Here is a 27128-nt window from a genome sequence, read left to right as displayed (position 1 = left end):
TTAACTCCCTTAGGAAAATCAAAATATTCTGTATAAATGTTATCATTACATCTCACACACGCTTTCACGGAGGCATAGATTCCCTTAAGTGCATTCATCATCTCTCCACCCAAACCTACATCGTGCAGACACCCCCATAGCTTAAGGTGATTTACTGAATCAAACGCTTTTTTAAAATCCACAAAAGCAACGTATAATTTCCTTTTTCTTTTCGATAAACATTTTTTAACAATTGCATTCAACGTGAATATGTGAATATCCCCGTCGAAAGCCTGCTTGTGTCTCAGGTATACGTAGTTTACTTCTTATATTAGCCCAGTTTGTAAGTCTAGAGTTTAAGACACTTGTGTAAACCTTATTAATTGTACACACTCCAGCTATCCCTCTAAAGTTATCTGGATTATTTTTGTTACCTTTCTTATGTAGTGGAAGGATGATAGCTTTCGCCCATTTCTCGGGAAATAATCCAGAATCAAATACTTTATTGAACAAATTTCGTAGGAAAAGAGTTGACACCTCTGAAGCGTTCGGTTCAAAATTAAGAAAAGAGGTATCTACTCTACAGCGGGACTACATCAAATTTAGGTTTATCTCCTAAATATCTTCATGTTGGAATTCAACATAGTTATTATTGATTGTCTTTGTGTGTAATATTCACATTAGATAGAATCTTAGATCTCAACGTTTAATATTTTTCACACACAAAAAATGATACTCTTCTTCAACCTCCTTGTTGGTACAGTTACTGTATATACAATTAACAGATTCTACATTCTTGTTTCTGACCCTTGAAGATCCGGGGTAGAAAAGGTATTCAGCAACCCATATTTGCCGTAAAGGATGACTACGCTTGTCGTAAGAGTCGACTAACGGTATCGGGTGGTCAGGCTCGCTGACTTGATTGATACATGTCATCGTATCCCAGTTGCGTGGACCGATGCTCATGATGTCAATCACTGGATTGTCTGGTCCAGATTCGATTATTGACAGACCGTCGTCATATAGCTGGAATATTGCTGAGTGTGGCGTTAAACAACAAACAAATAAACAACCAAACAAAATATTCTTGTTTCTACGTTATCTATTGACATTGACGGTATGGAGATATATTCTAAATCTACAAAGAGCTCTCAAAAGAGATTTTGTAATACAGTTAAATATTTTATGGTAGGCATGCGGAGGAACTTTCCACTGATTTACCCATCTGTACTAGAAATAAAGGAGACCAGTGAGCCCGTCTCATCTGTTTCATATTTCGATCTATCCATAAAGATTCAGAGTGATAAAATTCTCCCAACAAGACCGTATGACAAGATGGATGACTTACCAATTGTCAATGTTCCCTTTACGTTGAGCCATATTCCAGCAGCTCAAGCCTTTGGTGTCTACATTTCACAGCTTTTCATGAACAATCAAGCATGTTCTTTCTTCGAAGATTTCAAAGAGCGTCATACGACTCCTGATCAAAAGTTGTTTAACAAAGGTAACGCCATTCAAGGCCTTAGTATTGCTGTCCAAACGTTTTATGGTAGACGCGTGGAGGACATTTCCAGATTTAATGCACCAATGACCAAAATGATGTGAGTATCCGATGCAATTCCCTATTTTGGCTTGTATCCCTGTTTCTTCATGTGATAACTTTTGTCTTGCCTTTGCATGTGTTTGTAACGGGTGCAACTGATGTGGTGGTATACACTCACCATTTCGCAAACACTATTTGGCTGTGATTCATATACACATTATTATGATATAGTCAGAATCTCACATTGACTCCGCTTTTAGTAGATATTGCTGTCTATGGAAATGTTTTTAGTCGCGAATATTTCACTTGTTGCAAGGGAGCATCACGAATGTGTGAGATGTGATAACCGAAGGTGTTGTTGTTGCCTAGGTACAACCTTGGTTTCTAATTTCTCACTGATTAAATCCTAATTTGCGAGGTAAGGGTATTTTTGTCGCTTAAAATCTTACTAATTTAATCCCCCTCTGAGGATGACATGTGTCAAAAACACTTCTTGAGTCATCACGAATAAATGTATGAATGTATCAAAAGCACGCCACTGTTTGTCGCATGAGAAGTGTTGCGAGGTGATTCGAATGTGTGAGACGTGATAACCGAAGGTGTTGTTGTTGCCTAGGTACAACCGTTGGTTCATAATTTCTCACTGATTAAATCCTAACTTGCGAGGTAGGGGTGTTTTTGTCGCTTAAAATCTTACCAATTCAATCCCCCCTCTGAGGATCACATGAGTCAAAAACACTTCTTGAGTCATCACGAACACATGTGTATGATCCAATAATGAATGTACGAATGTGTCAAAAGCACGCCACTGTTTGTCGCATGAGGCGACTAAATTGGCCAGGAGAAGTGTTGCGAGGTGATTCTGGAGCTTGGACCCCAGGAACAGCATATCTTTGTCAAACTCACCACTTTTGACCTTAACTTCACCTGGACTGCTTCTATCAATCGGCTGGTCACGCCATGTTCAATTGTTCAGAAATATCATTCACTTGCCTTGACCTATGACAGAAGGTGCTGCCTCATAGGCCAACCTGGCATCACTGGCTCACATGTTCTAGTTTTGTTGAGGTAATTACCAACAGCAGCCTGATGTGTACTGTTTGACAACAATATGTCTTTTTTGCCTGGGTATTTGCAGTTGTCTTGAGCCCTTGTTTGACACTTCATGGGGGTGGAGGCCAAGGAGGACCTGACAATTAAGTGGTTCTCATTCAAGAACAAGACTGCATGATGATTTAGACACTGCTTCATCTCTTGATGACGGTTCAGCTGTGCACATCAAATATGGATTGTGGACGCAGAGTAGAGGTTGTAGAGGTACAGAGAAGCAACAAAACTCTGTCGATATTCATAAGAAAACTCTGCATCTGGACTATACGATTCCGAATACATCATGAGCATGTGTCTATGAATCACTATCAAATAGTTATAACACCAGCCTAGCTCAACTGTTTGGCCATATCAAAACACTGGATTCAGTGAGCATGGGTTTACGCAGCTTTGAGCAATAACATGGCGGGGGACACCAGAGAAGGCCGATCGATAATGCATTATCTGACAAGTTTTCTTTAGGGCTCCGTTTCAGACCCCATCTTCATCACCCAGTATTTGATACCTCTTTTGCATCTCCTACGTGAGCTCATCATTCTGATGGTGGACATTCTGATGATTGGCAGTTTCAGTATGGCAACTGACAGTCATGTTGCTTGTCAAAAGTGGATGTTATTACAAATGTAAGAACATAGCGATGAGAACACTGGGGTTATTTTGGTAGGTCCAACTTTACGTCTTAGGAACTGTTGACATCTGACACAAGTGACAACTCTGTCACTCTTACTGTTAGACATCAAGGTGCCTAGCTTCACCATAGGATATGATCCTCTGTATAAAATAAGCTAGCTCCATGTAAGATACAATTGATCTATCCTACATTTTATCACCAAACATGCAACTGCCATCCTTGTTCAATCATTATTCTATCCTGACGAGATTCTTGAAAAGGCCTTGAAACTGGAATATCTGATAAGCAGCTGCTCACAAGTCTGAAGAAAATTCAAAAACAGAACAACTTACATCGTAACTAGAAGCAACCCACATTCCTATATTACCCCTATTTTTCATTGCCTCAAGATACGCGAACGTTTTGACGTCACATTTCTGACTCCTGACTCTGTTGCTTCTCGATCCTTGCAATATGCCGCTGCTTTCACAATGGTACTCTCCTTACCTCAGCCTCAGATAAGCTCATACTCAATTCAAGAATAAAAGACACACCATTTTGAATGTTACAATTGACTAGTCATTCACGTAATTTTGTAAGAAGCTGCAGGAAAAGTATTCGACATAAATGGAAAGATGACGATTGGAAAGTTGAAGTCACCCCCCTTGTCATACAGTCTTGTGGAGAGAGTTTTGTCACCCTGGATCAAAACAACGCTTGGGGATCTTTAAGACATGTTCATCTGAAATTATTCTAATTCTCGGGCATCTGAAATAATGACACAACTCATACATGGGACTTTGGGTCTCAGATATTAAAGACAAGATACCATGAAAAGCTAAAATATGTTGTGAACATGTTGGTTATATCAAAACTTCCGTGAGTGTGTATGTAAAATGATGTATGATTTACGTTCAGGTGTTGAAGTTTTGAAAGAGATCAAATGGTTTTAAAATCTTCAATTTTAAGATTTGTGCATCCTTTAATACGCAGATTTTCAGGATAGGGTAAACTTATGAAAAAGGAAAGAGAGAAGATATTCCTGCAAATAAAATCGACAAATCCCTTGATAAGAAATCTCCGCCCAAACCAGCGTTGATTGTTACCAAGATCTAAACTATTGACATTCCCAGATTTAATGAGTCCAAATGTTAGTATGTAGGCAGTGACGGAAAAATTCAGATTTCGTTAGAATGATACTGTTCTATCGCCAATATTTTCAGCCAGACTTCGCCCTGTAAACAGTTTTATGCATTCTTTTGCCTTTTATTTCAATTCCATAAAGAACCGCTGGGGCTTTGAAATGTATTGAAAATACAAAACTATGAACTCCCCATCTTTGGCACTTTCTAACCCCATGTCACATGACGGCAGTACGGCATTGATAATTTATATTTACGTTACTAGTTATCAAGTGGTAACTTTCATTCAATTCTTTGCTTTGAAGAATATGATTACCGTTTGGAAGTGGCATGATTAGAAAACAAATTCCGACTTTCACTTTCCGGATCTGGTAAGCAACACCTGAATGCTTGGGTGAAAGATCGTTCTGAGGTGACGGTTGATCTTAGCGGTTGCAGGAACTAGGATCTGATTTCAATAGATCTTCTGGGATAAAAGTATGTATACTTTTGATAGCTTCAATTATGTCTCACCAAAATGCAGAAATGATGTCTTGAAAAAATAATTAAATTGTCTAAAACCGGGACAAATTGTATTCATTTGTGTCGCAAATTAGACTTCATGAGGATCTTGAGCCATAGCTTGATGGCATTGCAATAAACATTATGGAGGAAGCCACTTTTTAGAACTTATCTTTGAGTGCGTACACAAGCATAACGCGCAACCCACTCTATGGGGTGCAGTATTTCGTGAACAAAACATATTTCTTGTATTATGCACAGTCAAAAACTACATCGTATCACTTCAGGGGAACGAACGGGAGATAACAAAAACTTGATCAATGAAAATGTCTGATAGAACATCCCCAGACATGGTGATTTACCATTCTTTTATAAGCAGTGATTAAGATTAGTGTGTGTATTTATGTCTCTTGTTGGTTACCAAGCCATTTTGAAATTGTTGGTAACAAAATGGCTGCTGTGACTTCTAAAGCAGCGCTCAGCACGTCTGTGACACCACTGCTTATCCCTAACAGTGATTATTAACCTGTGGTTAGAAGTTACAGCAGCTATATATTGAAAAGGAAATGGGACACTCAAGTATTTATGAAAAAATTACATCACTCTAAACCCAGGGATAGGGAACAACCACTTTGGTTGTCAGTCCAAATTTGAAGAGGTCACAATGTGAATGTGTCGTCTTGATCATATGAGTATTTATTGAAATGTGAGGATCCCTTGTGATGAAAGAATGAAAGTCATGTCATGTCATGTCATGTCATGTCATATCTGGATCTGGTTTTTGTACTGTATGACGGTATGTTTGTGGCCTATGGTTATAACTGGTCAATAATATCCCTTGATCGAGGCTTACGTGCCACTGGCAGAAGGACAATATACTTACACCACTCTAACCCCCGAGTAGCCCCACCATCAACAATATCACTTTATGATCATATAAAACTTATTTTCAAACATATACCAACTCTTCTAAATTTATCTATTACTTATATTTCTCTTAAAAAGCCAAAAATTACACGAGTGCTGACATTATCAAAACGATTTTTTTAAGAAGTTAGAGGATATTAGATATCCCTTATCAGAGAAAAAATCTGCACAGTCAAGCATAACATGTTTGACTGTGATTCTTTCATCACAAGTGATACAGAATGGAGGATCTTCAGCTGTAAATTAAGAGAGAGCTAAAACTTAGGGAAGGTTCATCAGCTTCTTCATCGAGACTATCAATGGGAGATGCCCTAAAGGCGCCAAAACATAGTCTCAGTCCTTGATGATGTATTTTGTCTATTTTTTCTATATTACTCTTGCAGGCTCCACCATAAACAATCGGGCCCTATTAGAATTTTGAGTGAATATGTGATGTGTATAAGTGGAGGAGGGCTGTCTGATCCCCTCCCCACTTTTAATTTGATTCGACTTTCAACAAGTCTAAAGTCTTTGGCATTTAGTCGTTAGATACCTAATATGCGGTCAAATGATCGTCAGAACAAGTCATGAAACTCTGGCCTCCTCTCAAACCTAAATAGATGTACCATCAAGAAACAAATCTTTGTCGGGTTTATAGCTTTGACAAAAATGTATACAATTTGTCGCGGATTTTAAAAATTTGAAACAATTTTCAAGATATCATGATTGAATTTTATTCAGACACAGCTGCAATTGTCCTTCAGTAGTACATATATTTTTGCTAAAACATTTAATGTTAAAATCTTCAACAAATGATGACTTAACAATTGAGTCATTTAAAACAGGTTCCAATTACCAAATTAATCTATTGTCTACCATACGTTCCATGGTTTTATAGACACACATAGTTAATGATATAGGTCGATAATTTGAAGGATCTGAATGGCCCTGCCAGGCTTTGGTATAGGGACCTGTGTAATTAGAAGTTGTTAGAAGTTCATTGCTTTGTATTTGGACAATAATTAGTTGTTAGGAATGTAGTATTTTTTAATGTAAGCAGTGGTGGGGAAGTTATAATATTTAGATTTTCAAATTATCTGTAAACGATCGAAATGGCTTGGGTAGATGTCAAGCGTAATAGAATATTCTGGAGTATGTGGCACTGGATTTGTCTCGCACTGTGTAGAAAGCTTGAAGCTAGTTAGACTATATGAGTGGAGCGGGCGCATGCCTGTGGCATCTGACATGTCATCTCACATTTCATCTCACATTTTATCTGACATTATTATAGACAAGCTTTCATGTGAAGATCACTGATACACCCAAGATTCCCAACCTCGGACCAAGTCGGAAGCTTGACCACTGTTATAGCGAAGTGATTTTCATTCTTGTCATTGTCATTTCCACTGCTCACATTTTATACTGCCATTGAATATTGTACCAACCCTATATTGCATACTGTCATTGTCGTTGCTGTGCAGTAATGTGCTTTGATTTGTAAACCTAATTAATTGTGTATTTCAATTGTTGATTGTGTACTATTTGTTTGTTGGTTTCATACCTAATTGTTTTAAGTTCAGATTTTTGTCTAATTGTCTAAATTTGATTAATATCAACATTTGTCTTCTCTTGCTGCTATTTATATATTTGAAAATTAGCTAGGTAATCAGATAATGAAGAATGTTTTGAAAAATACCAGGTTTCAATTTATTTTCACAATTTGCCTATGAAAATTTCCACGGCTCATCAGCTGGGTTTATGGCAATAAGAAAAGAAGGGAAATGGTCCCTTCCGGAAAGGTCATCGTGGAATGATCATGTTAATTCATCTACACAAACTAGGATCTGAAAGTGAAAGATCCAAAACAGACAGTAGGCAAGAAGTAGGCATTCCAATGTGCACCAACTGTACTCCCCTTCTTGATGATCTGTTTCATTGTGCATATGAATCGGAAGTTCTGGTCGGATCGCTAAAGTCAAAATTAGGTAATTTGGCCAAGAAGTTAAGCTTCAGATATATCAATGATCTGATATCATTCAATAACAGTCAAAAAACCAATTGCCTTCCAATAATTTACCCACCTGAACTAGAAATAAGGGAGACAAGTGAGACCGCTTCATCTGTTTCACATTTAAATCTATGCATAAAGATTCAGAGTAACAATAGACTCTCAACAAGACTGTATGACAAGAGGGATGACTTCAACTTTCCAATAGTCAACTTTCACTTCATGCAGCTCCAGCCTTTGGTGTTTACATTTCGCAACTGTTAAGATACAATCGCACATGCTCATTCTACCCAGATTTCAAAGAGTGGCATACGACTCTTGCTCAGAAGTTGTTTGATCACGGTTACAAAATTCAAGGCCTCCATAAAGGTTTCAAAAGTTTTATGGCAGACATGTGGTGGACATTTACAAACTTGACGCATCAGTGACAAAAGATGTCCGATGCAATTCCCTATTTTGACTTGTACCATGTTTCCCCACGTTTGTTTTAGATGCATTGACTTTACATTTCTTAATGACGTGTGCCACCGCAGGGCAGGATATGCTAACCTTTTCGAGAACACCTGATATCATAACTATTTGATAGTGATTCATAATCACATGCTATAGTCAGAATTGTACAATAGATTCTGCTTTATGCAGAGTTTTCTATTGGATATGGAAAGGGTTTGTGGCTTTATTTGCTCTGTTCACTCCATGAAAAGGACGTGAAATAAAAACAGTTGCTCAGTTGTAATGGCCGGGGAAATGCCTGAATGGGCAAAAAACAGGACCTTAAAGTAGGACAGATAATCCAGGAACAATACTAATTCCATTGAAAACTGGATTCACTCAAAACTGCGTCAGAAACTAGCGTTCAATCGACACGTTCACTGTACTACCGGGCATAGACGCCAACCCCAGTACCATTCCTCAGGATCATGGACTTGCCGCTGGGGCCAAAGAGATATACAACTTACTGCAAGACACTTTATCTCATTTGACTTATGTTTGAATGAATCGCGTCAAGGTTTGCATCGCTGTGACCTACAAGCCGTCGATGTGCTTGCGAAATGTGCCGGTTTTGCAGAGACAAACAAGACTTTATGTCTCCTAGACCAGGCTTCATAAACACATTAACATGATACTGTCAGAATCGTACAATCGACTCTGCCTTTAGTAGAAATGCCTTGTGGCTGTGGAAAGGGTTTGTTGCTTGTATTTACAACAGAAGTAAATGTAACCTCACCAATAACTGTTGGTAGAAGCATTAGACTTTCTTTTAAAGCCGCACTGCATACTGCATGGAAGTTTTCAAATGAAAATGATATTCAATGGAAAGTGCATTTAACTTTCTTACTGAGGTAGGCATGTGTAGTTATGTAGCTAGAGGTATAAGAGTTTCTTTTTCAAAGTTGTCTTACATTGGACATGTGTTTCTCAGACCAGAAATCGTGTGACTTCATTGGGTCAGTTGAGGTTGTGGTAGGCGCGTATTACAAGAAAATCGAAGGTCATTGAATGACACTGGAAATGAAATATTGCTCGACATGAAGAGAATGTTCACTACTCGAAAGTTGAAGTCTTGTGGAGAGTTTTCTGTCATTCCGAATCTTTTTGCATAGATCTAAATGTGACACTGATCTCGTTTATTCCCTCATCTCGTGAATGCAAGTATCGTTTTACACCCCTGTTAGCAATATTCCAGCAATATCACGGCGGGAAACACGTGGAATGGGCTAGACACATTGTACCTATGTGGAGAGTCAAACCCAGGGCGTCACAGGGGAATGCTGTAACCACTAGGCTACGACACCAACCCCTACTACAGGTTGTTAAATCAGGGAATTGACTATTTTACCAATACTGAATTATATCAGATCAGCGTTATACCTGAAGCTTAATTAAAACTACTTGGGCAAATTACCAATTGATAAAATCCCTTGATAAAGACCTACATATTGCAACAATTCTTTTTGTGACAAGTGTTCAAACCATGAAGTTGCAATATGAGCTTTAGATGACATTGGCAAAGGTAGTGGAAGTGCATGTATGTCAGGGAATGTGTATGATCCCTGAAAAGTTCCGGGCATTATACATATTTCCTGGCCCAACATGTTTTAGACATTTTCCCTCAAACTATTTTGGGGGACCATAAGGTTAAGACAAAGATTAGACAACGAACAAATTTATATGAATTCAGGTGAAGATTTATTTGGCATCCACTATTCAACAAAGCTGCCTTACATCAGACTCATCCATTGGTAAAACGTCAGTGTCATACTGACGCATTTGTCATATTTGTCTATACACTGCACATAGTACATATATATTACAAAAAACACTTTTAAGCAGTAGTTAATCATTTTTCCCCGACTCGCTCCTCTTCAAACGACGTTTGATTCTTTTGAAGATGTTGATACGATTTCTTTTAGGGAACAGAAAAGATTGGGTTTGAATGGCAATCTCTCTGAAAATGTCTGAAACGTTGGAACTGTCCTTGACTGACACCTCCATGTAGGTATGCTGCCAGCCTACATTCACCATGCATTCGGTTTTCTCACTTGACATAAAACGAGGAGTTGCGGGTATCAGGTCTGTCTTGTTGCCAACAACAATGATGGGAACACCAGCAGGCTTCTGTCGGACGATCATGTCTCTCAGATTAGCCACCGTCTCAAGGGATGCCTCAGCTGCGACTGAATACACTAGCACAAACGCATCAGCATTGGCGATGGCTAATTCTCTTAAATAAGAGAAGCAATAGCCTCCAGGAGTGTCAAAGATGTCCAGAACAACGGACTTTCCATTCACATCAATGTCTTCGGTGTAGCGTTCCTGCACCGTTGGCCAGTAAAGTCGAGGAAACGTGCCGTGCAGAAACTGGCTGATGATGGTTGTCTTACCTACAGCGGCTGCTCCCATGACAGCAATTCTGAACGTGTCTCCTCCAAACGTTGATGATGTGAAGGTGGAAGAAGCGGTGCCGGAAGTCAGGTAGGAATATGCCATCCTTCCTTGTTACGGATTCAGTTGTCCAGCAGCGAATGTTAAATGATCTCACAATCCCAAGTCTTTTATACAAAACGGCTATGTTTTTCACACCAACATTGACGTCAGAAACCAGTCCCATCCAGCCATTTCCAGTAAATTTTCCTTTGGGCAATTCATGGATAATGTTATCATGCCTCTGTGTTGATATTTTTCGATCATTGACATCTTAGACATGAGACGCTTTTTGTTTACTTTGAGAATTACTGAACGGTAATAACAATGTCAGAACTCAATTTAGTGGCAGAACAATATTCAATTGCACAGTAAAATACAGTAGCAGAGGTAATAGAGCAACAGTGGTCAAGCTTTAAAAAAAACCTAGGCTGGATATCCAGGATGAAAACAATGATCTTCACACAAATGCTGACCTTGGTGATGTATGATATGTAATGTGAAATCAGAGAAGCACGCCCTGGACCCCTTTTAACAATAAATTACACTGCATGAAATAGCGAGTGAACCGTATTCCACTAATATCACGGGATGACTCTTTAATGTAACAGGAAAGCCCGAAACGGACAAGACGGGTATGGTGCTGACAAACATGTATACATTGGGGTTGAACCAGGATCCGAAACAACGATCCACGGTTTCTGACGTGCCTAAGACGACTGGACCGTTTCTCCAGAGAGGAAAACAAAACCTTACCTACCCTATCTTTAGCCCTTCCCCTACCCTACCCCAAGCCCTTCCTCTACCTCTAGTCCTACCCTACCCCAAGCCCTTCCTCCACCTCTAGCCTTTCCCATTCCCCTACCTCTAGCCCAACCTCCAGCCCTTCCTCGACATCTAACCTTTCCCCTACCCCTACCTCCAGCCCTTCCCCCACCCCGAGTCTTTCCCCTACCCCTATCCCCAGCCCTTCCCCCACCCCTAGCCTTTCCCCTACCCCTACCCCTTCCTTAACCTCTAGCCTTACCCCTATCCCTACCTCCAACCCTTTCTCAGTCTCAAGCCTTTTCCCTTCACCTAGCTCTAGCCTTTCCCCTACCCCTACCCTAAGCCCTTCCTCCACCCCTAGCCTTTCCCCTACCCCAACCCCCAGCCCTTCCTTAACCTCTAGCCTTTCCCCTACCCCTACCTCTAGCCTTTCCCCTGCCCCTAACCTTTCCCCTACCACCAGCCCTTTCTCCACCTCTAGCCTTTCCCCAACCCCTACCTCTAGCCTTTCCCCTACCCCTACCTCCAGCCCTTTCTCACTCTCTAGGCTTTTCCCTTCCCCTACCTCTATCCTTTCCCCTACCCCTACTCCCAGCCCTTCCTTAACCTCCAGCACTTCCCCTACCTCCAGCCTTTCCCCTACCTCCAGCACTTCCCCTACCCGGGCCTTTCCCCTACCTGTAGCCTTTCCCTACCTCCAGCCTTTCTCCTTCCCCTACCTCCAGCCCTTTCTACATCTCTAGCTCTCCCGTTTCCATACCTCCAGCCTTTCCCCTACCCCTACCTCCAGCCCCTACCCCTACTCCTTACTCTACCTCTAGCCCTTCCCCCACCTCTACTCCTTACTCTACCTCTAGCCCTTCCCCACCTCTAGCCCTTCCCCCACCTCTAGCCCTTCCGCTACCTTTAGCCCTTCCCCTATCTCTAGCCTTACTCCGTCTCTAGCCCTTCCCCTACCTTTAGCCCTTCCCCCATCTCTAACCCTTACCCCACCTCTAGCCCTTCCCCCATCTCTAACCCTTACCCCACCTCTAGCCCTTCCCCAACATCCAGCCCTTCCCCCATCTCTAGCCTTTCCCCGTCTCTAACCCTTCCCCTATCTTTAGCCCTTCCCCACCTCGAGCCCTTCCCCTACGTTTAGCCCTTCCCCCATCTCTAACCCTTACCCCACCTCTAGCCCTTCCCCAACCTCCAGCCCTTCCCCCATCTCTACCTCCAGCCCTTACCCCACCTCTAGCCCTTCCCCCATCTCTAACCCTTACCCTACCTCTAGCCCTTCCCCCATCTCTAACCCTTACCCTACCTCTAGCCCTTCCCCAACCTCCAGCTTTTCCCCAATCCCTACCTACAGCTCTTCCCCCATCTCTAGCCCTTCCCCTACCTTTAGCCCTTCCACCATCTCTACCTCCAGCTCTTCCCCTACCTCTACTTCTACCTCTAGCCCCTCCCCACATTCTCACATGCTGACTGGTACAATGTGTGCAGCCCATTTCTGGTGTCCCCGACAGTGATATTGTTGGAATATTCTAAAAGCGGCGTAAAATCAAATGTTTATGTGGAATGTTGATCATGCCTGTCACCTTTGTAAAACTGTCAAACTTATCGCCATGGAAACGGGAGATGTGTAGGTGTAAATGAATGAGGATTCGCTGAGTCCTGTTTCACAACGGTGTAAGGATCTATACCGAAACGTCGCCGTTACAGTATTAAAGAAGATTTTTTCCATAAACATTGTCATCCGTCAACTTCTAAGTAATGCCTATCAAACAAAACACTTCACACTCTTGATACTTATTATGGGAGACTACTCTCTGCTTTCATTTCAAGATCATGCATCAACTGTTGTTCAATTCATGTTATTGTCTTCTTAGGAATTGTGCTGATAAATCTACACAATGTCAATCTCGCATTCTAACAATACGCTTCCTGACAAACACTTAAGTCTTTCTTTCTGTCAATCTCATTAAAACCAGATCTTTGTTCTCGCTATCGCTAAACAACGATGTGCATAGCTATACAGGTCACGTCATAAGGACCTTTCGCGAACTTTGGCAGATCAATGAAATACCTGACAAGAAGTCGATATTAGCCAGTTAGAAAGCAGATATCTTGAGCTGTAAGGCATTAGTTTCTAGCTGGCGACTTTCATTCCAGATTGCGCTCAGAAAAATCTGTATAATCATCTTTGATTCTGCCTCTGGAATAAGAATTAAACTTTTTATTTCTGCTGCTAATATTGAACTTTGTATATCACCTTTCCACTTGCTGTCTTATCAACCTTGGCAAATGGTAAAGCCATGGGTAGACCTGACATTGACTGAACTAAAGAAACAAGAAACAAATCAATTACAGTATCAACAATAATATGATCAGTTAAGAAGTACATATATTACATATCAATCAAAGTTTACAGATGGTTCCAAGGATTTTCAGCTGTTTGTATGACGTTTACCAGGGTGTACATCAATCATTGTTGTTTGAAACCTATGCGTCAGCTACCAAAACTCCAACAGTTTCAACATCAACATAAATAATTCAGTGCCCAAAAGATAGACATGGGTAAATTCTACACCGACTGCAGATCCAAATCCAGCTACACAGACTTCTGAATCTTGAAGTGAACTTCTGTAAAACCATCTCAATCAACCTTGAAATCAAGTTCACAGCATGATTCGGTACCAGCAGCACAATCTGGAAGAGAAAGAATTGTCATAACAAGATGTAAAACAGACTCTACTTTAGGGCAGAAAAACCAAACCAGAAGAACACCAAAAGGATCATTTAGGATCTCTTGAAGAGATGGATGTTTAAGAAACAATGCATCGTAGGACTACAAGTGTGTCGCTAAGCAACATTGGCAAGGCAGTTCAATGCTCCCTGGAGATGAATGATTCCCAAACATTGATTCATTGTAATTGGAGAGCATTGAAAACAATTATTGGTCCAAGAATGAAGACCAATTAGCATTATGTCTTCAAGAAACGTATTTAAAGCAAAAAGATAGAATTAACTTACGTCAATAGAGCTCTTACCATTGTTTTTCTCCTCGAGGTGATAGGGCAACTGGAGGCACTTCTAACTTCGTGAGGCAGAGAGTGACCCACAGCCCTGTCTCACTAAACGTCAACCTTCAAGCTGTACACTCTACATTACACGTGGCCTTTACACTGTGCTCTTTGTATGTTCCCCTTTCTTTTAATCTCCAGCAGTCATTGTATGACGGATACCTAAACCATCTATCATCATGGGCGACCTAAATGGTCACAACTCGCTCTGGTTTGGTAGACACACAAACACTAAGGAGAAAATCCTTGAGGGTGCTGACTTCAAATAATGATTCGTGTATTTCTAGTGATGATGCACACACTTATCTAGACCCTGCAAGTGATTCATACATTTTGCTGGATTTGTCCCTTACAGATTCCAGTTTGTTCAATGAATTTGAATGGTCAGTTTATGACGGCATGTGTGGAAGTGATCACTTTCCAACTAAACTTTCACCATTAAAGAAAATTGCTGATGAATGTATTCCTAAATCCCCTACAAATCCACACAGACGGAAACCATGTAATCAAACAAGAAAGTGTTTCTGCAAACACACCACAGTCCATCAAAGGCTAGAGCCAGTGCCATCTTCAAGCCAACTAAACGCCAGTCTCGGCAAACCTATGTATCTAAAATTAATTCAAAATCTCATATTAGTCCAGGCAAAATAAGCTTTCACTTGGAATAGAATTTATTTCACCACAATGCATTTCTACAAGATCTCGAAAACAACATACTAAAAGTCCCAAGCAATCCCAGTTTGGGAAATATGTCTAATTTGCATAATCCAATATGGCCACAAATTATCAATATATCTTCGATATTTCAGATGAGGTTCAATGTTTTGATGAAAAAAAGCATGTGTTGTATGTATAACTTCTCGTCACGATATGGCTAAAATACTGCCGATGTGACGTTAAAGTTAACTCACTCACTCACTCTTTCCATCTATATTGTTATGGTTAAGCGGTTTAAAGCAATGTTTCATTTGTAATGCTGAAGACTAGTGTTCGATTCCCCATAGGTGTACACAATTAGTGAAGCCCATCTTTACATTTGCGAAGTATGAAGTTTTACTTTTTCCTGGCAAGACCTGACTGACGTGCTGTAAAGGGATGAAAGGCAGTGACCAACATTAAACTCAAGTTCAAGATTAAATTATTTATTTTCTTGACGAGTTCAAAGTACAAATTAGTCACTGATATATATATATAGTCTAAGAGAGTCCGAAAGACAACTCATTTTTGTGACCGATGATTGTGTAGCACTGTTAGTGGCAAGTGTATGTTATACCCTAGTGTGTGTTCTGAAATAGATTTAATCATGTTTGATTACAATATCGAACACATACAATTCTAAAGAGGATGTCACGCGAATGTGTCTTGGGATGGTGAATATCATGTATTAGTATGTATTTCTAATGTAAACACACAAGCGCGATAACCTCCATAGCATAAAATGACATGTCTTTGAAAAACCAGTTCTCATCGCTCACAAACATTACCGAGTACCGATGACGGACAAGGGCAACACCATGTTTGTTTGAAAACGCTGAAAGTAGTACCTACCTGACCTTTCACGCTTTCTTTATCCATACATGACCTCAAAGGATACCTATTTTATCCGTTGGCTTTATCTGTTGGCTTTATCCGTTGGCTTTATCAGTTGGCTTTATCCTGCGAGAAACGAACCTATTACTAGTATATGATAATATGGTTTATCGACGGGCATTATAAAGTGCATCGATGCGTAGACTACCAATAGATCGATGTCTCCATGGTACGTTTTTGTGTGAATTAGGCATATTATTTATTAGGTATCAAATGGAGGTAGAGACCAGATTTTTATAATATTTTGACTAATCAGAATCGGACATTCTTCAGTGTCACAGACCTTTCTAATGATAAGAGGGGGATGTCTGTTCGTGGTCAGGCAGATTCACACAAATGCTGCATTGACCTTGGATGATTCTGTCTGGTTTACATAAGGGCTCTGTGGGCTTCCTGTCAATATATCAAAGTGTTGAAAGACACAGTTCGTTGTTATTATTTATTCATAGTACATATTTATGTTGGCGATAATAATAAACATAACACTCACCCACGACACTGATAGAAACATGAATGATATGCTACTAGCTGAATGGTATATTTTGCCAAATCAGGATGGAAGTGTTACTGTGGAAAGATCACCGGGGGCAGTGGCTATCGTCGGATACACTGATTTTCCGTTGTTTCAGTGTAAAATATATATAGAAGAAATCATTTGTTGAAATACAAACGGTACATGAGTTATGCCATGGAAATGAGCCCTTCAATTATTGGAATTTTTAGAAAAACGGAAAAAACTAAGAGCAGTAACGTTTCATGATGCTGCTAAATAAGATTCAGTATAGAAGTCGGTGAATCCGCCATTCTGAAAAGTAATGGGAGAAGCGCACCGACCTTTGAGAAATATGTTCTACACAAAAGAAGTTCAAGATAACCCTGTTCTTTCTCCCATATTACTGAAGTTTATTTGTCATGACATACGCTCGACAACAGTGTGAACATTGGAGCAAGTAAGGGCCACCGGTTTAAAACTCAGTCCGACAGTCGGTCGGTCGGTCAGTCAGGGTTGAAGACTTACACGGAAGTACAGTAGGTGTCGTTTCTGGAACAGAACTAAATACCTATTCAGTATTTTTCATCCAAACTTGTAACATTTATTAGTCGAGGGCTGAAGTAATGTCTTTTCCTATTTAGGAATTCTTTAAAAAAGCATTTTTCTGTTTCCAGTTGGACAGTCATATGATTTGTTCTCTCTAATTTGTGGGGGCTGCGGGATTTGTCATCTTCTAATGACCCTTGTTTTTTTAGAAAACGTTTTCTTACAGTTACAAAGTATGAATGGTGGAAGTCAAACACATGGTTCAAGACTTGCGATTACTATGCTTTACCTCTATACAGGCAAAATCTGGCTAATCCCTGCTATATATGTTTGAATACCCCCAGCATGATTTACTTTACGAGTGTTTAATTTTGCTGTAATTATGCACTGATTGTGATGCTAGAAATTATTATATTTTCAGACTATTGACCTTGTATAGAAAACATGAAATTTATTGCTCACCGGCCAGCTGCATCTTACGTTCACACATAACGGAAACTGCAATATCCTCATTGATTTGCAGTCTATTAAGGATCGAAAGGTTCTGAAAATAATACCCCCCTGTCAACACCTCAGGTTCTACATAAAATAGTATATTAAACTGTTTCAAATGTCTATTCCAATCATTCTGTTTTGGCGACGGGTGACGTGCGACATCTACCTGTTTCAAAATGGCGTGGATGAACAGCTGATCGCCCACACAACTGGCTACAGCAGTACTGCTGTACGGAACGGGTCATCGACGGCCAACAGAATCAACTAAGCAGGATCAGACAGGGGAGATGTCCCAAACAGCGGAAAGCTGAAGTTGGGGAGTCACCGTCTGTTCCCCGAAGTTGTCTAGGAGTACAGCAGATGGATCTCGGAATGAAATCGTACTTCATAGTTCTGTTAACAACTTGTGTCTTGAAACTGCTAATAAATGTTTGAAAGGTTTATGTGTTGGTTCAATGAAAGTCTTGGTTAGTTACTGTCCGTTAGGAAATAAAGAAGCCATGCTTTAATGCAGTGTTAATAAAGAAGCACACAAAGCACCATATATATTAAAAAGAAATTAGTTTGCAATTTTTAATAAGTTATGATTCTGAAAATAATGATATACATTTAGACATTGCCATCTAAGGAACTTTGTTGTATATTGAAAAGAACCATTGCTCATTCAGGTGATTGGAATGGAAAGAAAGCATTTCAAGATTTTCAAGATGTTTCCTTTGGCGCTGCTCCTTCTGGCAATGCAAAGTGTCAGTGGTAAGAACGGGTCTGCAGCTCAGTTGAAAAATGGAACTTGTTTCTGTAGACTTTGAAACGAAACTGAAACTTAGAAGACAACTGAAATTCAAAATATTTTTCCCTTAAATTCAAATGATGACACACAACATCAAAGTGCACCTGGTCCATGTAATGTATCATCAAATTTGTGCATAATTGTCTGCGATTTATGCTTATGTGTTTTCGAAATATCGTCAAAAATTGATGCCTCAGGAACTTGAAACCTAGCAAGTTCTGTTTGTCGTTTGTGTCGACTCAGTGAATCAGGTTGTCACACTCGCTGACATGGTTGATAGCGTGCTAAAAACCTGAATAATATGCTACTAGCTGAATGGTACATTTTGCCAAATCAGGATGGAAGTGTTACTGTGGAAAGATCACAGGAGGCAGTGGCTATCGTCGGATACACTGATTTTCCGTTGTTTCAGTGTAAAATATATATAGAAGAAAACATTTGTGGAAAAAACAAATGGTACATGAGTTGTGCTATGGAAATTAGCCCTTCAATTATTGGAATTTTTAGAAAAACGGAAAAAACTAAGAGCAGTAACGTTTCATGATGCTGCTAAATAAGATTCAGTATAGAAGTCGGTGAATCCGCCATTCTGAAAAGTAATGGAGACGAGCCCCGATCTTTGAGAAATATGTTCTACACAAAAGAAGTTCAAGATTACCCTGTTCTTTCTTTGATATTACTGAAGTTCATTTGTCATGACATACGCTCGACAACAGACCGACCGACTGACTGACTGAGTTTTAAGCCCGTGGCCCTTACGTTCTCGATTTATACTTATGTGTTTTGGAAATATCGTCAAAAATTGATGCCTAAGAAACTTGAAACCTAGCAAGTTCTGTTTGTCGTTTGTGTCGGCTCAGTGAATCAGGTTGTCACACTCGCTGACATGGTTGATAGCGTGTCAACGCCCCTCGACGGCGTGGATTGTCGCTCACAGTATCAAACACTGGTTTGTCTTTTCTTACAAATAAAATAATGGACCTGGACCATTCAACCATTAACTGAATGCTCGAGCAATGATCAACTCCTTCGGGCAACATGAAATATAATCGTCAACATCACAAAGTCGGACCACTCAATAATCTTAAATGAATCTTATGACAAGCATGGGGTACTGGTTATACAACTAGAATATTGCTAAGTGCAGCGTTTAACAACAAACAAACACAAAATGACGTGAGCCTTATCCTTGTCACAAAATGTAGACAGAATGAAATGTTTACAATATTATATTCAGAGAATAAATCAAAACAGCACTTGGTTCTTCTGAAAAGAAAACACAGGCGAAGAAATATCTGGTCTGAAATGTGACAGCTAAAAAGAGTGTTTTTTTATTTTGTTTTGCTGGTCCAACCGGTAGGACAGGACATGCGTATCCTTTCGCGAACAATTAGTGTCATCTACAAATAACCCATTTATATCATTTTCATCTTTTGCCTTTAAAGAGCCTGGTGAAATCTGCGTGGGCGGATAATCGTTATTCTCTAACGTTGATGTTTTATCAACATCGGGTCACATCGGGTTATTTATTACAAGCGTGTTGGTTACACGTTTTATTTTATCCGACTTCGTTTTATCCTTTATTGGTTCTTTGAGCACCTCCTTCTGTACAGGATGGTTGGAATATACGCGGCTTTGTAATCTTGTTTTAACTTCAACGGGTGAAGACTTCCTGGCAGTTATGGCATACAAGACGAGATACACCTATGTTCATGCAATAGCTGGAGAGACTGGAGGTCTTTTACAGGTACAGTACCCTCCCTTTGCATATGGAACATCAACACAGTGTAGATAATTCGGTTCTACCTCAGTGACTATTGATGACAAAATGAAGATTGAAAGTGCTATTGAACCCAAGGCCATTATTATAAGTGCCAGCGGTGCTGATATGCTGATAGTAGTACGTGGTGAAAGTAGGTTCTCTCCCTACCAATATCTGTACTAGGAACCAAGTACATAGTGCCATCTGATGTTGAGTTTACTGGGGAGTATCAGAATCAAAGCACCGATGTGGAGATCATTTTGAGAATGATACAAGGGTATGTAAACGTCAACGGTCAAAGTTACAGTGACGGCGGTCTTTCCATTGGCCTTGGTCCCTATCAAACACTGACGATACTCACCCAGTATGATATCAATGGACCTGTGATCAGTGCGAGAGAAAGCATAGCCGTCTATTCTGGGATAATTTACAAAAACACATATACATCATATGATCAACTACTCCCTGTCAAACATTACGGCCAGGAATTTGTTGTTGTTGTTGATACTCCTGTAAGATATAGCCAACTTCAGGTGACCAAAGAGCAACGTGACAATAGTGGCGCAGCATTTCCCCTTGGTCAGAAACGTTTCTATCAGCGACCACTGTACGGGAGTCTTCATGTAAGTGCCGCGCGACCGGTTATGGTGACACTAATTAGACGAGATGGTGCGAAAAGTGTCTTTGCTACCATTCCACCTGTGCAATCGTATGTCAACAGAGCTCCAGATAAGCTTTTGGTGTTGTGGGTATTTTACCCATGCATTTTAAAATCATTTGGTATCAGTAATTCTATCTGGGTATTCAAATTTCTGTTACCCACTAGCTTTTACACATGTGGGTATTTAAATTAAACATTTAAAAACACTATACATCTAGTCCCTGCAAACTGGTGTCGTGTGGGTTCGAGAGCTTTATAGGACTAAAAAATACCAAGATACTTCCACAAGAAAGTGTGATGGCAAATGATCATGATGTAACTGTCATCGTGGAGTTTGGCAAGGTTGACGGGATGCCGTTTATAATTTCAAAATAAGTTGCTGATTTGCTAATCTAATATGCAGGGTTACTTCACAATATTTTGATGATACGCACAAGTTTTATTTTTGTAGCTTATCTGTAATGTTCGTTGCGTATTTCATACGCTTGGATTTTTTTTTACAGCGTACTTCTGCATTTCTGATGCGTATTTTACGCAGATACGCAGCTTATCTGGAGCTCTGGTCAATCACACCGTCGGATTTGTGCCATATCTGATGTATCATCATGGTCTCAAGATTTGTACCCAGAAGAGAGCTTCGGTTGTGATTCAGAAAAGGAACCAATACCAGATTGCAGTGGATGTTACGGCCAAAATGATAAATTTATTATTTGGTATTTATGTGTTCCCGATAGATTGTCGGAGAATTGCTATGATTAACCCTAGTGCAAATAGCAGTAATTTATTGTCAAGTTTGTTTTTTAGCGGGTAGCAATTTTCGTGGTTACAAAGGGGGATAACTGCTGGTTGGTTTTATTTTGGAAGTATGTCGCTGGCCTGCCTGCCATCATTGCCATGTGGGTTATTCTTTTGGAAGAATAGATGGTCTACAAACGGTATGAAATACTTTATTAGCAGTCTTTGCTTGGAAGCATTTTGTGTTAGTATTATTAACTTATAAGCAGCACTTTCTATAGTATTCAGTCACGTTATTTAGTCTGTATTTTCACAAGGCTTTCGAAGCTGTTTGCTGCATTCAAAACTCGCTCGCTTTGCACAAGGTGTTAAAAATAGATTTTGCAACAGGTTGTTTTGTGAGGGCTTTTCAAACTTATTATTTAACAGTAAATGCTTATTTATTGAAATATTGGTTATATGACTTGACTGACATGTTTCGGTTCTCCAGAATTTCAAAGTTGTAGACTTTGTAAAAATATATCTTTATTGGTGAAGTTTGTTACATAAGGTTGTAATAGTATCACAATGTAAAATACCATTATGTCATGCTATATTTTCTTATTTATTGCAGTCAATCTGTCACAAGTGAGACTTCAACACGCTATGAAATATGAACTGAACTTTGATATAAACTTTCACTACAGTCTTCAGTCTTGCTTGTTTTCTGAATTGGCGATAGGGCCTATAGACCTATCTACTATAGAGAAGAACAAATATTGACGTTTTACCCAAACATGAGTAACGACGAAAAGAAATCTCAGACCGATGATGATAATCTCACAAGTACTGATGGTAGAGCAGGGGCTAGGATTAGAAAAGACACAGAGAAAGGTCTTCAATACCGCATGGAATCAAAAGAAAAGAAAATATGTGGTATTTGTAAGAAGTTCAAACAAGTAGAAGAACATATTGATTCTTTGATGCTCAATGAAGATGATTATTGTTATGTACAAGGTGCTTATAGAGACTGGCTATTCACATATGAAGAGTTTATGCAATCCAAGTGTGACTATGAAGAATTATGTTTGCAGTGTGACATAGTGCCAGACTTCAAAATGGTTTTAAGAACAAAGAGTCAAACATAGAGTTACTACATGGCTACAAATTAAGGACAAAGAACGCATTGAATCTGTTAATTTGGAGAGGCATGAAGTAAGGTCCAGGACAAGTAGAAGTAACAGATCACTTGTTTCCAGGGTGAGTTCAGTAGCCTCAGCACTGCTCAGGGAGGAACAGAAGAGTGCCGAACTGTCGGCAAGGGCAGCTGCATTAGAGAGAAAGCAGGATCTAGAACTTAGGAAATTGAAACTTAAGATTGAAGAAGAAAAACTTGAGTTGAACACAGAACTAGCTATCACAGAGGCGAAGAAGTCTGTTCTTGATCGGTATGATGGTACAGACAACTTAGAAGAGCATGAGCTAAGTCACAGGGAGAGGAGATATACAGGTCAGAACACATCCAGCCATCGTGATGGAAGAAACGACATAGAAGAGCATGAGCTAGGTCATAGGGAGAGGAGATATACAGGTCAGAACACATCCAGACGTCGTGATGGAAGAAACGACATAGAAGAGCATGAGCTAGGTCATAGGGAGAGGAGACATTCAGAACGGAACACATCCAGACGTCGTGGTAGTCGTATCTTTGTTCAGTCGCCTGACGAACAAGAAAGTGTATCTTCCTCACCACCTGTTCATACTGACGAGGTTATATTGTCGGTGGTTCGACAATTGCGGAAACCAGTTCCTGACATCAGAAAGTTTAGCGGGAATCCACTCGAGTACCGCAAATTCATGAGACAATTCAGAACTAAAATTGTGATGAATTCAGAATGTGAGGATGAAAAGATGAACTATTTAGAGCAGTTCACCTCTGGGGAAGCGAACAAGATTGTCAGCGGCTATGGCTATTTAGATTCGGAGCAGGGATGTCCAGCTGCATTAAAAGAACTTGAAGAACGCTATGGAAATGAAGAGACCATAGTGAATGCCTTTGTGAAGAAAGTGTTAGATTGGCCACTTATTAAAGCTGATAATGCCAAAGCTCTTGATGATTTCTCAATTTTCCTGTGTGAATGTCAAAATGCAGTGCAGAGTATGCCTTATGTCAGAGTACTTGACTTTTCTGAGAACATTAAGAGAATAGTTGGAAAACTACCCTCTCAGTATCAGGAGAAGTTCAGGGGTGTAGTACAGAACTTGAGAGAGCGGAAGAGAACTGTAAATTTTGACAATCTAGTGGACTTTGTGAAGAATGAGGCCAGAAAAGCGAATGATCCCATGTTTGGAAAAGAAAGAAAGGACGAGAACACAGGAAAGATGGTGCACAAGAAAACAGTATCTGCAAACAAGACTAAGTATACCTTTGCTGCTAGTCAGGTTAATACACTTGAGACAGAGGAACAGACATAAGATGAAAACACAACTGGTAATCAGAATGGCAGGAATGTTAGCTTATACCCCTTTGAAACCAGATCATTGCGAAAACCCTGTTTGTATTGTTATTCCCAACAGCACAGTCTTGTGAGGTGTGAGAAGTTAACAGTAAAACCTTATGCAGAAAGAATTTCTTTCCTGAAAACAAATGGTCTTTGTTTCAGATGCCTTAAGAGAGGTCATCTTAGTAGGACTTGTTATTTCAAAGCCAGGTGTAATCAGTGTCAAGGTCGGCACCAAACTTTACTGCATATGGAGAACCAAGACTTTCGAAACTCTGAACAGAACTCTAAGACAGACCATTCCGTGACAAGTGAAAAGACCATTGCAAGTTCCTGCCCATGTGGTTCTGATAAGGGGGATCAGTGACATTGATTGTGCTATGGCTATCATTCCCGTGGTTGTCAAGATGAAGGATGGTTTGAAGACAGTGAAAACCTATGCATTTCTGGACCCAGGGAGCAGCGTCTCCTTCCGTACAGAGAAGTTAAGAAAGGAACTTGGTGTTCAAGGGAAAAGAATGAAAATCACCATAGAAACTATGGGAACTCCACATACAATGCAGACCTATGCTATTAATGGACTGGAAGTTTGTGATTTACAAATGGAGAACTCGATCAGACTGCCAAAGGTCTACACTAAAGCTATGATGCCTGTGTCAAATAGTCACATACCTACAGAGAATGATATTTCTCAATGGTCTCACTTAAGTGACCTAGAGCTTCCAGAGTTGGATGCAGGAATTGGACTATTAATTGGAAACAATGTCCCCGATGCTTACACACCATTTGAATTAAAAACAGGTCCTCGTGGCACCCTGCATGCAGCAAAGACTATGCTAGGTTGGATTGTGTGGAATGTTGTTAGATTTTCAGACAACATGGAGTCCACAGAGGAACAGCACACAACTTGTTTTGTCAACAGAACATAGTACTTGCCATTCAAGAAGTTGAACAACTTGAGCACCTGGTTAGGCAATCAATGACCTTTGACTTCTCTGAACGTATAGCAGATGATAAGAAAGAATACTCCCAGGAAGATAGGAGATTTATGAAGAAAATGCATGATACTATTGAACAAAAAGATGGTCATTATTACCTGAATCTTCCATTCAGGAAAGATGTTAAACTGCCAGACAACCACAATCAAGCTCAGCAGCGACTTGGTGCTTTGAAGAGGAAACTAACAAAGAACATTGAATTTAAGAAAGACTACACAGATTTCATGGCAAACATTCTTGACAAGGGTTATGCGGAGAGAGTTCCTGACGAGGAGTTGGACAGGGAGGACGGTAGAGTCTGGTATATATACCACACCACGGGGTATACCACCCTCGCAAGCCTGACAAGATACGTGTCGTCTTTGACTGTACTGCTACATATGAAGGAGTGTCTTTGAATGGTCAGCTTCTAAGTGGTCCAGACTTGATGAATAGTTTGACTGGCATTCTTCTACGTTTTCGACAGGAACCAATAGCTATAATGGCCGACATAGAATCAATCTTTTATCAAGTGAAGGTACCTAAGGAAGACTGTGATTGTCTACGTTTTTACTGGTGGCCTAATGGAGACATTTCTAGAGAACCAGTTGTCTACAGAATGTTGGTACATTTATTTGGAGCTATCTCTTCACCCAGTTGCTCAAATGCAGCACTTAGACAAACAGCTATCGATCAAACAGTGTTTGACGCAGATCTTGCAGACAGAATTATGAAGAGTTTTTATGTGGATGACTACCTATCATCAGTTGCTAATGAAGCTAAGGCCATTTCACTTATCCATGATGCACGCTCTTTGTGTCTTCTCGGAGGATTCAGACTGACAAAATGGATTAGTAACAATCACGCGGTGTTAGAATCTGTACCTGTTGATGAACGAGCCAAGGATGTCAAAAACCTGAATTTGTCATGTGAAGATATCCCGTCTGAACGTGCCTTGGGTGTGTATTGGTCAGTTGAGTCAGATACTTTTGGATTTAAAATGCAGATCAAGGACAAGCCACATACCAGAAGAGGCCTGCTATCTGTCATCAGTTCTGTATATGATCCACTGGGATTCGCTGCTCCATTTATTTTGAAAGCCAAACTTCTGCAACAGAATCTCTGTTGTCAAGGAAACAGCTGGGATGAACTAATACCCGAAGATTGTCAACTTAGTTGGATACAGTGGCTGGATTGCCTTCCACAAGTAGAAACTATGTCTATACCAAGATGTTACAAACCATCAGAATTCGGAGATGTAACGTGGTGTGAGTTACATATGTTCTCAGATGCCTGTGAATATGGATATGGGGTAGTAGCGTACCTTCGGCTCTGCAATGCGAAGAATGAATCACATTGTACACTTATCACTTCAAAATCACGTGTCGCTCCTATGAAGAAGATGACTATTCCAAGATTGGAACTTACTGCAGCAACTGTGGCGGTCCGTCTAAGCACACAGATACTTGCCGACATAGATTACTCGTTTGACAGAGTATGGTTTTGGACAGACAGTATGGCTGTTTTACGCTACGTAACCAACGAAACAGCACGATTCCACACTTTTGTCGCCAATCGAATTACAGTGATCAGAGAAGGTTCCAAGAAAGAACAGTGGAGGTACATTGATTCACAACGAAATCCAGCAGATGCAGCATCAAGAGGTTTGAATATGAAACAATTCCTTAAAGCAGACTACTGGATTCATGGTCCACAGTTTCTGTGGAATTTAGAGGCTGATTGGCCACGAGATAGGCAGTTCTCACTTTCTTTAAGTGAGGATGATGCTGAAGTGAAGATAAAGAAGCCTGTACATGCTAGCATTGTCAAAAAGTCACAAGATGCCATGACAAAGCTTTTGAACTACTATTCAAGTTGGGCCAAACTGAAAAGTGCTACAGCTTGCCTTCTACTTGTAAGAAGTTATCTCCATCACTGTGTGAGAAAGAAAAGGTTGAAAAGTTCAAACACAGTTGGAAACAAAATGGTTTGGAATGGGATGGAGTCCTTGCCTTTGACCATGTTGACACCAGAATTGATTA

At 40.1% G+C, this 27128-nt stretch overlaps 1 protein-coding gene across 1 annotated transcript; it reads right to left on the bottom strand.

Moving 5' to 3' along the window:
- Nucleotides 1-10136: 10136 nt before the first annotated feature.
- LOC124144680 (ras-related protein Rap-2c-like) lies at nt 10137-10790 on the bottom strand. Its single transcript, XM_046514215.1, has one exon. The coding sequence runs from the start codon at nt 10788-10790 to the stop codon at nt 10137-10139; it is 654 nt and encodes a 217-aa protein (XP_046370171.1).
- Between the last annotated feature and the right edge of the window lie 16338 nt (nt 10791-27128).

Source organism: Haliotis rufescens, unplaced genomic scaffold (genome assembly GCF_023055435.1).
Source record: "Haliotis rufescens isolate VD_foot unplaced genomic scaffold, xgHalRufe1.0.p SCAF_8, whole genome shotgun sequence".
Lineage (NCBI taxonomy): Eukaryota > Metazoa > Mollusca > Gastropoda > Lepetellida > Haliotidae > Haliotis > Haliotis rufescens.
Note: the sequence above shows the minus strand (reverse complement) of the source record. Positions and strands in the feature narration are given on the sequence as shown.